At 42.6% G+C, this 13,474-nt stretch overlaps 1 protein-coding gene across 10 annotated transcripts in view; it reads left to right on the top strand.

Annotated features, from left to right (window-relative positions):
• The window catches only part of CDC42BPA (CDC42 binding protein kinase alpha), a 150,709-nt gene that overhangs the window by 131,339 nt on the left and 5,896 nt on the right, over positions 1 to 13,474 (top strand). For 3 of the 10 annotated variants that reach the window (XM_052687179.1, XM_052687214.1, XM_052687170.1), the window contains 3 exons: positions 6,851 to 7,036; positions 11,787 to 11,904; positions 12,799 to 12,956. The exons of 1 other annotated variant lie outside the window; for it this stretch is intronic. In XM_052687179.1, coding sequence (XP_052543139.1) covers positions 6,851 to 7,036; positions 11,787 to 11,904; positions 12,799 to 12,956 — 462 coding nt within the window. Of the gene's footprint in view, positions 1 to 4,721; positions 6,613 to 6,647; positions 6,717 to 6,850; positions 7,037 to 11,786; positions 11,905 to 12,798; positions 12,957 to 13,474 lie in introns of those variants that run through there. 6 more of the 10 variants (XM_052687251.1, XM_052687204.1, XM_052687187.1 and 3 more) reach the window with 5 other exon arrangements.

The following is a 13,474-nucleotide window of genomic DNA, read 5'->3' as shown; positions in this document are numbered from 1 at the left end:
TCGTCCTTACATCCAGTTTAGCCTCTCTCTCTCAAACCTCTTCTCCTTAGACAGTGAAACTGTGGGATTTTAACAATATATAGTAACCAAATTTCTTTCTGTGAATAAGATGCTATTTTCTCATTTCCTTTCCAAATTAATTATTATCAGTGAAACAGAACTTTTTACTTGAATATTAAGCATAGTGCACACATGTCTGTTTCTACATAGCCTTATTTAGGAAATACTCTCCTTGAAGTTAGTGTAGTTTATGCTGAAATACAGGTGAATTAATATTAGGATTTTATCATACAGCTTACTTGTAGCTATGTTGAGCATATTGTTTGTGTGTTATGTATTGCTTTCTAAATTCATTCAAGATAGATGTGATTCAGAATATGATAATGAACTCTGTAAGAAAGATCAGATTATATGATACTAATAGGTAATATGAGTACCTCCATAAGACATAGGCACATAGCATATTTGTTGACTAAATAGAAGGGTGAGATGCCAACGAGAGAGACCTGAACATGCCCAAAAGGTGATCACATGAGAATCCAATGAGATTTAACAAGGCCACATGCAAGGTGTTGCACTTAGATCAAGGCAATCCCAGATATGAGTACAGACTAGGAAAAGAACTCCTTGAGAGCAGCTGTGTGGAGAAGGACCTGAGCATTCTGGTGGACAAAAAGGTAGATGTGAGCAGCAGGCTTGCAACCTGAAAGTCCATCAGTGTCCTCGACTTCATCCAAAGCGGAGTGGCCAGCATGGAGAGGAGAGGGAATTGTCCCTCTCTGCTCTGCCCTTGTGGGGCTGCATCTGGAGTACTGTGTCCAGGCCTGAGGCCACCACAGTACAGGAAGGATGTGGAGCTGTTGAAGCAGGTCTAGAGGAGATGATCAGAGGGCTGGAGCACCTCTCCTAAGAGGGAAAATTAATGGAGTTGGGTTTGTTCAGCCTGGAAAAATGAAGGTACCTGTGAGACCTCAGTGTGGCCTTCCAATACTAGAAGGGAGCTTACAAACAGGAAGGGACTGACTTTCTACACAATCTGACAGTGATAGGACAAAGGGGAATTATTTTAAACTAAAAGATTTAGGTTAGATGTTAGGAAGAAATTCTTTACTCAAAGGGCAGTGAGGCCCTGGCACTGCTGCCCAGATCTGTGGGTGCTCCATCCTTGGAGGCTCTCAATGCCAGGTTGGATGGGCCCTGGGCAGCTTGAGCTGGTGGGGCATAGCCCTGCCCACGACTGGGGGTTTGAACGAGACGACATTTAAGGTCCCCTCTAACCTAAGCCATTGTACAATCACTCTAGCAGTGCTGTCTAAAATGATCATCACTATTGCTCGGAGTCAAGGCAGGAGGTAGGAGGGCTTTTCAGTATCTAAGCAGAAGTAACAATAAGACTGGAAAAGAAAACCTGCAGCTGCATTAGATCATGGTTTTAGGATCTTCTGGTTTTATCTCACTTTTGCAAAAAACTGTGCTTTATGTTACACTGTACTTCAAGATCTTCATCTTGTACATGAACCCTTTTGGCACTAGCTTTTACTCGTATGAGGATAGGCATGGAAGGGAAAGGATTTCCTTTAAATCTCATGAGAGACACTTAGAAGAGCCAATAAGACTCAGTGCAGTGAGCAGTGAGCAGTGTTTTGTGTATATGTGTGTGTTTACAAATGAACTAAAAATGAAAAGGAGAGAGCTGGTTCTAGAAAGCACAAGACAAATCCAAGTGAAGTTGGCTGACTTTCTCTCACCTGGTTGTGTATATGTATGTGTACAGTGTTCAACAAGTAATGATAATTTGCTTCAGGGCAAGATGCAAATCCAGACTTCTTTCTAACTCTTCCTTTTCTGCTGGGTTCCTTCAAATAGAAAGTAGTACTCAAATACTAAGTACTAAGAGTACTTAGTACTTGAGTACTAAGTACTCAAATAGAGTAGTTAGGCCCTGGAACGGGCTGCCCAGGGAGGTTGTGGATGCCCCGTCCTTGGCCGTGTTCAAGGCCAGGTTGGACGGGGTCCTGGGCAACCTGATCTGAATGTGTATGTTTGGTGGCCCTGCTAGGCAGGGGGGTTGGAACTACATGATCCTTGAGGTCCCTTCCAACCCAGGTGATTCTGTGATTCTGTGATTCTGTGAAATACTTCTGGGTTTTCCTTATCAAAGAAAATAAACTACTACTGCTAGATGCCATACTTCACACAATTGTTGAAAGTTCATGGGAATCAAAAGTTGAGAGGACTCTTAATCCAAACATTGCCCAAATCTATCAACTGTAAAATAAGGAATAATGTTACCTGCAGCTGGAGGTTTTCCAGATTCTCACTTGGGTTAATATTTCTTCAGCTGTGTCATCATTAAATGGCTTTTGGCTTTAAATTCATTCCAGTTACACAAGTCTTGTGTTGGGTCAAAGGTCTTGTCTGGAGATACAACTGGTACTTTGCTTATTGCCATCAACATGATGTTTTAAAAGAAATCTAGGAGTCACTTTCTATGCTATAGAAGAAACAATAGAATATGCTAACAGTATAGAATTGGCTTCTGCACTCAGTCGATTGCTACAGCTTCTTTCTAAAGTTGCTACTGAAAACTCCCTTGTTGCAAGTAGTCTTAATGCTTGCAGAAGTCACTGCAGGTAAAGCAGATTTGATGTCTGTTATCCCAGTAGCTCCTTGCAGTGTCATTGTTTGTATTCCTTCCAGTACAGCACCAACCATGGGACTTAGAAGTAGGTGAACTTGAAAGTGTAACTTGAGATTAGGAAAAAGAAATTCTGTCACAATTAAAATTCTGCCCCGGCAGCTTTCTCTTTTCTACCAATTTCCTGTAAGGTGTTTGACTGGACTAAGTCTTGGTGTAGTCTGATCCAAGCTGCCTCCTTTTTTTCCTCTGGCATGAAAACAGAGGACAAGGAGCTGTGTTTGCAGCTGACATTATATTTTGAGTCCAAGGTCTTATTGGAAAGACACACAAAAGAAAGAATAAAAAGGGAGGATGGATATAGGACATTCCCTGGAAAGTCAGTATGTGACGTAAAGAATACTCATCCAGTCTTACATACAGCCCATCTGTGGGACAGTTTCTTTTCAAAGACGTAAAATTAATTCAATAGATTCAAGCCCTGTTCCAAATGGTGAGGAGTTTAGTTTTTTTTTTGGTTGTTTCTTAGCATGTGTGATTATTTTGCAGCAAGAGTATCTACTTTATGTACTAAATAGGATGTAATTTTTCAGAAGAAAAGGTATTTATCCTTAAAGGTATGTGGGAAAAATTGTAATGTTTTACTTTGGGAATGCTTCGTTTTGTTTGCCTGAAGGGGATGAGGAAATACATTTTTACATTGGAAGGGTGCTGCCACTAGGGGGAACAAGTGGTGCAAGGTCAGTGGTTTTCTCAAATTGCCATCATTCGACTGTTTTGGTCGATGTTATTAATGGAATGCAGAAAGTGAATGAAAATGATGGACCAAGCCTTTTTTACTTTGCTGTTTCTTCTTGACTTATTCGAGCAACTTCAGATTTGTCTGGGTCTGCTGATAGGAATTTGTTCATCCAGCATGAGTTTTCATGGAATTGGTATAGTATTATGTAGGCAGAAAGGTCCTTGTTAATAGGATTTGATAGAGAATGGATATTTTAATCTCTGCACTGAATGATTGTCACAAACTAACAGCCTAGTTTTTATCTAGCACCCATGGGTGAACTCTAAAGCAAGTGACAATTTAAATTTTCATTTATTTATTTTTATTTATGATACACACTATATACATAGTGTGCATATGTATATTTAGTGTGTATATATATGCATATATAATATAGATATATATGTATACATGAAATGAATCCAATCAAAACTTGTCTCTGCAAGTCCCACTAACCTGCCTTTGCTACCTTTTCCAGGCAAAGTGCCTAGAATTGAACAGAGCATGGCATTAAAAGTGGTAACAGCAGCCTTTGCATGGCAGGCTGCAGTGTACCAGGAGGGCAGGTCACTGCCTGCTGGATGCAGGGCCAACAGAAGTTTCCTGGCTGGCAGCTTACTACTGTCCTTAGTGATGTGTTCTAGGAGATCAGCTTCAGAGAGCTTGATATGAATTGTGAGAGTACAAAATGAAAATCAGATAAATGGAGAGTTTAATATGGTTACTGTCTGTTTGATGTGCTGTGTACTAAACAGATGCCTCCGTATGCACAGCATGTCTGTCTGCATGTGAATGTCCTTGCTGATGCAGCCACTCGAAGGGAAAAGTTGCTTTCTCTGTGTGTTGTTTCCAAAGTCTTGGTATGCAACAAGCACGTGACATGAGCAGTGAGATGTGTTTATGGCAAATTGCAGCCTATTCACCTGGTCCTGTGGTCTCTGTGTGATGGACACTCTTGTCTTCAGCATAGTCCTGTGTTTACACAGAAATGAATATGCCCAAAGCTCAGAATGAGATCACAATTAAAGGAGAATATATTAGAGGCTCAGACAACTTTGCATCCTTCTTTTCTTCATCACTAGCAGTAACTTAGGAGTCTGGCTTTGACAAGCAAGGATGTGAGCTACAGCATAGCAGGAACTAGAAATTCTTAATTGCTGTTTGCAGAGCTGTAATCAGTACAGATTTGTATTTTATTGACATGGATACTCAATTGGGGTCGTTGTTTTGCTGTGTACAATTTAGAATGGTTCATGTTAGTATATCCCCAAACTTATTTCTGTACGTGTTTTTCTTCCCTAGCAGCCTGTCACCAATTAGCTGGCCGTACAGTCTGGCCTCCCTTCTGCCCTCTTGTCCCTTGAAGCCACTTTATCGTGGATGCTCCTTTGTAGTGAAGATCTGAAATCTGGAACTGCACTAACTGCAGCACAGACCACCTCTCTGTGCACATCAGATTTACAGGATTGATTTTGCTTTCATATTCTGCATGCCTGAGTATTTTACATACAACAGTTAGTCTCAACTGCCATTATATTTGAACATGATGCTTCAGTTTGATCTCATCATACATGAGCCATTATACTTCCATTACAGATTATGTGTGAAGCTTTGCTTGTTTCAAGTGAGAAACTTTCAGAGTAAATATATATTTGGTATTCTTTAAAGAAAGTGGGAGCCGCATGCATGCATCTAATGGCAGAGTCTGTGGAGAGAGTTCCAAGGATCGTTTTTAAAACGTGGCCGTATATCGTGGCTTCTTCACATTCATGAATGCTGGCTAAATATCTTCATGGTCTGCAGTTGGCCTACCCTCTGCTTTTCAGCTTGCGATTTTAGACTCTCCCTTCTCTGCCTCATTGGCTTTTAAGAATGTAGCTGGCTTTGCTGCTGTTCTCTTGGTAGCAGGTGACTTGCCAAAGTCTGCTTTCATAGACCATTATTAGAATGGTGGGTTCTAGTACTCATATTTAGATGCTGCTAAACTTTCTAATAACAACCTAATGTGTATTATGTCTTAAATGCCATAATGTGGTAATTGATGTTTCATTTAACATGCAAAGCCTCATAATACCTGTGCATTTAAAAAAAAAAAACAACAAAACACAAAAAAAACAACAACAAAGTTGGATTTTACCAGCTGACGGAAATGAAGAACAATAACAATAATGTTTGCTAATATGTATTGGAATGTTATTTAATGTTCTTTCAAACTTCAATATGTTCCACATACAAAAAGTAGTGCCTTAGGTTTAGTAGAGGGGTAAGCTGAATTTCTACCATATTGTTTTGTTTTTGTTTTTTAAGTCCTAACATTTCGAATGGTACCCAGATCTGTTTCTTTTAAGGTGATAAAATCAGTTACACGTGGGGAAGGGAAAATTAGATCTGGTGTTTTGATTTGTTGGTGGCCTTTGGGCACCATCCACACACCAGGCTGGCCTGCAGGAAGTATGCAGATGGCACAGGGAGTGAGATCAAGCCCTGAAACCTCTGTTACATCTAGATTTACGTGAGTTTTAATAACAAGAGCACTCGTGTCAGCACATTCTGTAGAGATCAATCAGAAATTGTTCCTGTTTAATCTGCAGGGTTAGTTTTCTCCTCCTTTTATGTCACACTTTGGGAGCACACTGCTCAGTTTACCTGTTAAAAACATTTGAATTTCCCAGCACTTTTGCACCTTATCTGGTAAAGGCATACACTTCTGCAGAAAGCAGATGGCAGAGCAAAGTCTGAACGCCTCACTAAAGCACTGTAAGGCTCAGTGATCACACAGAAGGATGTAGGCCTTGTGTTGTGTGTCTGCAACAGAGTAAATTGTCCCCGTTGTCTGACTAACCAGTTTACCTTCCCACCCAGTCTGTGTCCCTATCCTGTCGAAACACTGTTCACTCCCGTTAGAAATACTCTGTGTTTGTTGTACGGGTGATACTTAATTTTAATGGAACCGTTAAAATGCATGAAAAACAGAAGGAAATCTCCTACAATCTTTAACTGTTGTGTATTCTCATCTTTTTTTCTCCCCACTCCATCTCACCTGTGCTCACCTTCCTTTGTGTTATGTCTGTTTTAGATTGTAAGCTCCTCAAGGCAGGGAACTGATTGCTTCTCAACTGTCTGTAAAGCACCTTCTACAGCTGTGGTGCTCTTTGAAATACAAATTATAATAAATATTAGAATCGATTCCCAATGAGTTAAAAGTTTTATTTGTTTTTAATGTTTTAGCAACAGCAAGGGCAACAGGCCCATGTGATACCATGTAAGGAAGGTGCTCAGAGGACTGTGGGTGACAATGTAAGAACCCACGTGCTGATGAGTGAGCAGGGCTGCTGTTCGGCTGTCCGTTTGACTGCTCTTGCAGACTGCTGTTGCTGGTGTAACCTGTACAACCATCCTTCATTGCTTTCTCTCTCTGTTGTCTTTGATAGCAGCGCTCCCCTTATCAATTCCCTCATCATCACTCCCGTCTGATCTCCTCTCCGAGCAACTTTGAACACATCTACCACATGACTGTTAATTCAGCTGAAAAATTCCTCTCTTACGATTCCATAAACACTGCATTTTCCCCGCCTCCGTGCTCTGCCCTGGGTACTCCAAACTTTATGACTCAGAGGGTATGGATGGCTGGGTCAGGTGTTCACTCTACTAACACCGTGTGGTTTTCCTTTTGCCTGGCTGTTAACATGGGAGAAAAACCCTTGGAAAGTGGTTTCCTTCGCCTGTTCACTTTCTTCTGTCACAGCTGATTTGTCTTCTGCTACCGGCTGTGGTCTTTCAACAGCTCTGATGAGCTAAAAAACAGATACAGATAAACAGAAAAAATGTTTACCGACTGGGCTGAACCTTTTGCTATGAAAATGGCATTTTTAGTTACCAGGAAGGTTGTGGGAAATCTGAATAATGTTTGTGTTTCACACCGTACATCTCCAGCAGTCAATGGCAGAGACAGGATGCTGTGTATCAGTTTGTGCTAGGAAAAGGATTCTGGATCTGTCTCTGCTGGACCAAAATTTCAAGCTGTTTGTTTACAGTGAAATAGTGGGAGTGCAGTAATGTTACACAGTACTGTACACAGATGGAGAGAGACAGATTGTGCCTAGGTGGTTTCTAGGTTCAGTTAAAAGACAGTTGGAATACATACAAGCAGGAAGATCGGAAATTAAAGATATTGGGTACTTGTTCATATAGATCCCCTTAATCCTGGTTGTTCTAAACAGAGACTGAGGTAAGGTACTGTGCTGTAATTATCCTTCCAGTTGGAACGTAAAATCTGAGGGATGGAAGTGATGCTTTCTTTTTGCTTGTTGTTGTGTATCCTGGCCTGACGTGAGGTTGCTATATCCTATGGTAATATAAGGCCATACTAAAACAAGCCCTTTTGTACATCCTGCTGCATTGTAATTGCGTTCTGTGCTGTGGCCTGCAGTTCTGCTTTGGAACAGATTTGCAGATAGGTCATGAATAATCTGTGAAATAGATGTGTATAAAAGAAGAGGGTGGTCAGCAGGGCTAGGGAGTCAGTTGTTCCTTCTGCTCAGCCCCTGTGAGGTCACACCTGCAGTGCTGTGGCCAGGCCTGGGGCCCCCGGTGCAGGAAGGACATGGAGCTGTTGGAACAGGTCCAGTGCAGGCCACAAAGTTGCTCAGAGGGCTGGAACATCTTTCCTAAGACGGGCTGAGGGAGCTGGACGTATTCAGTCTGGAGGAATGAAGATTCCAGTGAGACCTCACCGTGGCCTTCCAGTATCTGAAGAGAGCTCACAAGCAGGAGGGGGACCAACTTTTTACATGGTCTGATAGTGACAGGACAACAGGGAATGGCTTTAAACTAAAAGAGGGGAGATTTAGGTCAGCTGTTAGGAAGAAATTCTTTGCTCAGAGGGCGTTGAGGTCTTGGCACTGCTGCCAAAAGCTGTGGGTGCCCCATCCCTGGAGGTGTTAAAGGCCACATTGGGTGGGCCCTGGGCAGCCTGAGCTGGTGGGTGATCTGTGGTTCTTCAGTGACGGCTGGTTGCTGAGGGTTTGTGTGTATTTGAGCTGTGCCTGCCACTGTGATGGAAACGCTGCTGTTGGTTTCTGTGGCCTTTCGACACTCTTCAGACACATACAGCAAACCTTCACTGCCTGACTGCTTTGCTGTTCTTGGTCCCTGTCACTGGGAAGGGGTTTGTAATGCAGATCTGCATCCAACGCTAAAGAGAATTTAGAAATGCAGGAGGAAAATAAATATTTTTTTCCCTAAAGCCCCAGAACAAAATTTCATGCCGTGAACTTTGACTGGTCATGTGCACACTCATATCACTGTTGTGTAGTGGTCACATAAATTAATATCCAAAAATGGAATTGCAGCATTTTGGAAAACACCCTTTGGTGGCAGGTCTGCATCCATCCTGGCTTTTCTGGAGAAACAGCTGGAGCACTGAAATTTTGTGCCTCTTTACCCTTTAGAGCACTGGAGGTTTAGGCTCGTGTGAAGGAGAGCAGTTGTCTCTTTTTGGCTTCAGGGAAGAGATACTTTAAGCTGTCACTGGAAGGTAAAGCTGTGGATTTTGCTTTTTGTCTGCCCATATCCCTCTCTGTGTTCGTAGTTCAAGAATGATAGCAGGCCCTCTGCAGGGGTTGGGGGACCCAGGAACTGACTGAATATTGAAACCTGGAGTGTGTAGCAAGAGTTGAAAACGAACCCTTAAAATAGCTTTTAAGTCATGTCCTGCCATTTCATGAAAGGAAAGCTTAGGTTTACATCATAACAAACGGAACCTCAATTAATACAAGAAAACAAACAACAAGAAGCACTGTGGACAGAGAAATGCAGGCAAGCATTATGGGCGCTGTGGCAGGTGCTGGGCTCAGGCTGGGGCTGAGGAGCACTGCCTCCCAGTGGGGCAGCACCCACTGACTGGTCATTCACTGCTACATAGCAAGTAAATGCTCAGCAAGCAGCTTCTCTGCTGCTGAGGTTTTTTCTTCAAAGAGAAATCCTGTCACATTTCTCCATTTGGTTCAGCAGCAGGGATGAATTTACCTGCTAGGATTTGGATTGTTACTCCATATGAGGGGTTTTTGTCTCTAAGTAAAGCAAGCTCGAGTTTCTTTTTCTTTTTCTTTTTTTTTCCCCTCTGTTTTTAATTTGCTGCATTTGGCTGCTTGATAACTACCGCTAACTGCCATTTATTTTTCTTTGAATCCCCTTTCTGCATTGCGTGCACTTTGGGTCCAAAGCGCCAGGGTCTCCAGCATGTGCTTCTTTTATTTTAGATCAAAGAACAAGAGAAGATTTGCTTTGTGGAAAAACTTTCTACAAGGAATTACATGGACTTTGCAAACTGAGGTCAAAAAAATAACTATTAAACTACACAAATGAAATAAATTAGTCTTTTTAATGCACCCATTCCTTCCTTCCCTGATGCCTGTATGTTGCCTGCTCAGTCACTGTTAAGAAGGTCAGTCTCCTTATCGTTACATATAATTGCTGTCCCTGCAACATGAAATATTGTCAGTTTCTACAAGTACAGAGCTCCTTCCATGCAGCTCTGGTATACTGACCACTGCTGCTGCACTTGGCTCTCCTGTACAGCAGTGAGCCATTCCCTGTCCCCGTGTTCCTTTTGTATCTACTGTAGGGCCACTGGTGTTGGTGCACAGCCAGGCTGCTCACAGGGAGCTGTAGTGCAGGTTGCTTATGGCACGGTGAGGGACACCAGGAGAGAAATTCAGTGCTGCAGAGCAGGTTATTTGTCCTCATTTGGGAAACAAAGAGTAAGCAGGAGGCAGCAGTGTGATCCTCAAGGGATTTCTGAAAGAGACTTGAAAACAGTGCAGCAGTAGCTACAGGGAGAAGTAAACAGAGCTTTTTCACTGATAAGCTCTTGTGTATTTTGTTGGTGTCTGAGAGATTTTTAATTCTTTGTTTTTTGCATGCTAAAAATCTGTCATTCCTAGGCCACTGGGAGGCTGAAAAGCAAAGAGTTGACTTTATAGCAAAGAGGTCTGTAACAGCAGTGGCTCTAAGGGTCATTGTAAAATTGGACTGACAGCAGGTTTTTAACAATTATCTGCACCACCTAATACCTGTTCTTTACAAAGCCTCTATCTGATTACTCATTTTAGAATTCAGCTAGAGAAATGGATAGTGGCTGAGGGTCTTTCAGAGTATCCATCCAGGGGGTGGAAATTTCTGTAACATTTCAGCCTAGACAGGTATTGCAATAGAAAATGTAGGTTTTTATTTGGTTACTTTCTCAGAGTAAGGGTGGGGAAATAATGACATATGAATGGGAAGAAATAACCACTATTGCAGCAAGTGTTTGGTGAAGTGGAAACAAAATAATATTCGGAGATACCTGCAGCTCTTTTCTCAGTCTGCAGCTGTAAAGGCTTCCCAAGCCTAATTCTCATTAATGCTAATCACTTAATAGTGTAAATCACGTTTGTCTCTTGCGTAGGCAGAGATGAAACAATAGGCATGGATATTTTGGGCTAAGAAGACAGCTTGTATACAAAGAGGTGGGTTAAATAAGCTGAGAAGCCTTTTCTCCTAAAGTCAGCTGTAAGGTAACAGAAGCAGAAATTATATCAAAGTGGGTTGTTTTTTTTTTTCTTTTTCTTTTAAAGACATAATCTGTGTTTAAGGAGCTGCCATATTCAAATAAAGACACTGTTTTATCTGTTCCCTCAGTATAGGACCGCTTCAATTCAGTGACAATTTTAGAAAATCTCACTGGAACCCTTAGGCTGCAAACCAGGAGTGGTAATGGTAATCCATGGAGTAGCCAGTGGTGGGTGCTCTGAGCAGACTGGGACCACAAGGCTGATTCTGGCTTTGGTTCAGCTGCTGTAGGTCTGAAGAAGTGCTGTTCATATCTTTGGAACCACCTCAGTTATCTGACAGATTGATCCTATGGTCCAGTATGAGTCCATAACTCCACAGGCATTGGGGATTCATATGATGTCCATACAAAATTGCATGTGCAAGCCACAAGTGGTGGTATCACAGGGAAATTTTAACAAAATCCATAGAGGCATGTGCTCAGAAAGAGCGCATTATGCAATACACATGGAATTACATCTGTAGCAGCTTAGGCTTGCAAACCATCCTTTCAAGGAAATTCTTGAATTATTAGACCTACTTTTTCAGTTGTCTGCATACGTCCATGTAATTCAGCACTTCATTGTCAGCTGTGTGTGCTTCCAGTCTCTGCACTAAATTGCAGAATATTACTTTGCAAATTTTGCTGACTTGCTGCTCAGATAATTCAGCTCTGGTAAGGTTGGGGATTTGTTGCATTCTGAGACCTTCCTCCGTAACGTCCAAGGTTGAGCCAGCAGTCAATAAGAAACATGTTGTTGTGTGTCTGCATTGCAGAATCTTCGGCCTCAGGAAAGTCGGACCGTATTCAGTGGCTCTGTCAGTATCCCATCGATCACGAAATCCCGCACAGAACCAGGACGATCGATGAGCGCAAGCAGTGGGTTAGCAGCAAGTAAGCAATCAGATCTGTGTTGCTTTGGGGCTGTGCACACGTGTTAGGGAAGAGCTACCAGTACTGCTTCTATCTGTGCTGCCACTAGACAGGACTTTCAGAAGCCATGGCTGGCCGTCCTCCCTCTGTGGGCTGGACGGAACTGTAATCTCACTTTCAAAGAAACCCATCGATAAGCAGCTAGCAGGTTTGACTTCCCACATTTGGAGTTTGTCAATTTAGAATCAAAAAGGCATTTTTACCACTGGGACTTCTTTGCTGCAGCTGAAGTGGTGTAAATTGTTGACAAGTTGTTCACAAGCTCCGCATTTATTAATTTTGTTGCTGAACTCTTTAGAGCTTCTGATGCTTCTCTTGCTGCTAGTGCAAAGAGGGCGTAGTAGAAAACCTGCTGGTACGGAAGAGTTACAATGCATAGGAAACAGCTTTCCTACTGCTGCCATGCAATACTTGCGTGCCAGAGTCAGCAAAATGATCTGTGCTGAGATGAGGCAAGCGACTGAATAACAGAGCATGTGAAGACAGCCAACAGACTGCAGAAAGCCTGTGTGTCTGCTGTAGTCTGCATGTCCCAGTGCAACTCTACCTTTCCACAGTATTGCTGGGGAGAGATGCCTGGAACGAAGCTGCCACCACAGCAGTTTATTCAACTGCTGTCTTTGTGAGGAACACAGTGACTATGTCTCTGCTGTATGCTAACCCTGACATGTTGAGGAGCAGAGGAAAAACTGTATCTAGCATCAGACAAGATAAAAGCACACATAGACAGCAAGCCAGGAGCTGAGCATCCTGGGACATGCCAGAGGAAAGCAAAAGTAGCCAGCCAAATAGCTAACATCTTTCTAGTACCTTGTCTGGGCATCTGCAATGGTTTAATTCCTCTGCACATTTTAGGATCATCTGCACAAAATGGCAGTGCATTGCGGAGGGAATTCTCAGGAGGTAGCTATGGAGCAAAGCGTCAGCCTATGGCATCGCCCTCAGATGGTTCCTTGTCCTCTGGTGGCCTGGACCAAGGCAGTGATGCACCAACAAGGGACTATGAGCGAGAGGTGAGTGATAGGATAAAGAGGAAAAAATCTAAGTGCATTGGTAAAGATGAGGAAGTTAAATTATGTTGTGGGTTTGGTGTAACTCCTTGATTGCCTGCAAGGTTGGGAATCCCTGTTGAAATGAAAACTCACTGTTGAATTTGCAAACTTTTATTTCTTGTGTTTCAAGTTGTGCTGATAAGACTCTGTATGTGATTGTCCCCTGGTGTGTGGCAGTGGTGACACTGCACCTCAAATATTATGGTCAGTTTTGGGCCCCTCACTACAAGGATACTGAGTTGCTTATGTGTGTGCTGAGAAAAGTAACAAAGCTGGTGAAGGGACCAGAAAACAAGGCTTGTGAGGGAACTGGGGTTATCTAGTCTGCAGAGAATGAGGCTGAGGGGGGACCTCATCGCTCTGTACCATTACTTGAAAGGAGGTTGCGGTGAGGAGGATGTCAGTCTCTTTTCTCAGGACACAAGTGATAAGGTGTGAGAAAACAGCCTCCAGTTGTACCAGTGCAGGTTCAGGCTGGA

Source organism: Tympanuchus pallidicinctus, unplaced genomic scaffold (genome assembly GCF_026119805.1).
Source record: "Tympanuchus pallidicinctus isolate F22 unplaced genomic scaffold, pur_lepc_1.0 scaffold1, whole genome shotgun sequence".
Classification (NCBI taxonomy): domain Eukaryota; kingdom Metazoa; phylum Chordata; class Aves; order Galliformes; family Phasianidae; genus Tympanuchus; species Tympanuchus pallidicinctus.
The sequence above is the reverse complement of the archived record's forward strand: the minus strand, read 5'-3'. Positions and strand labels throughout refer to the sequence as shown.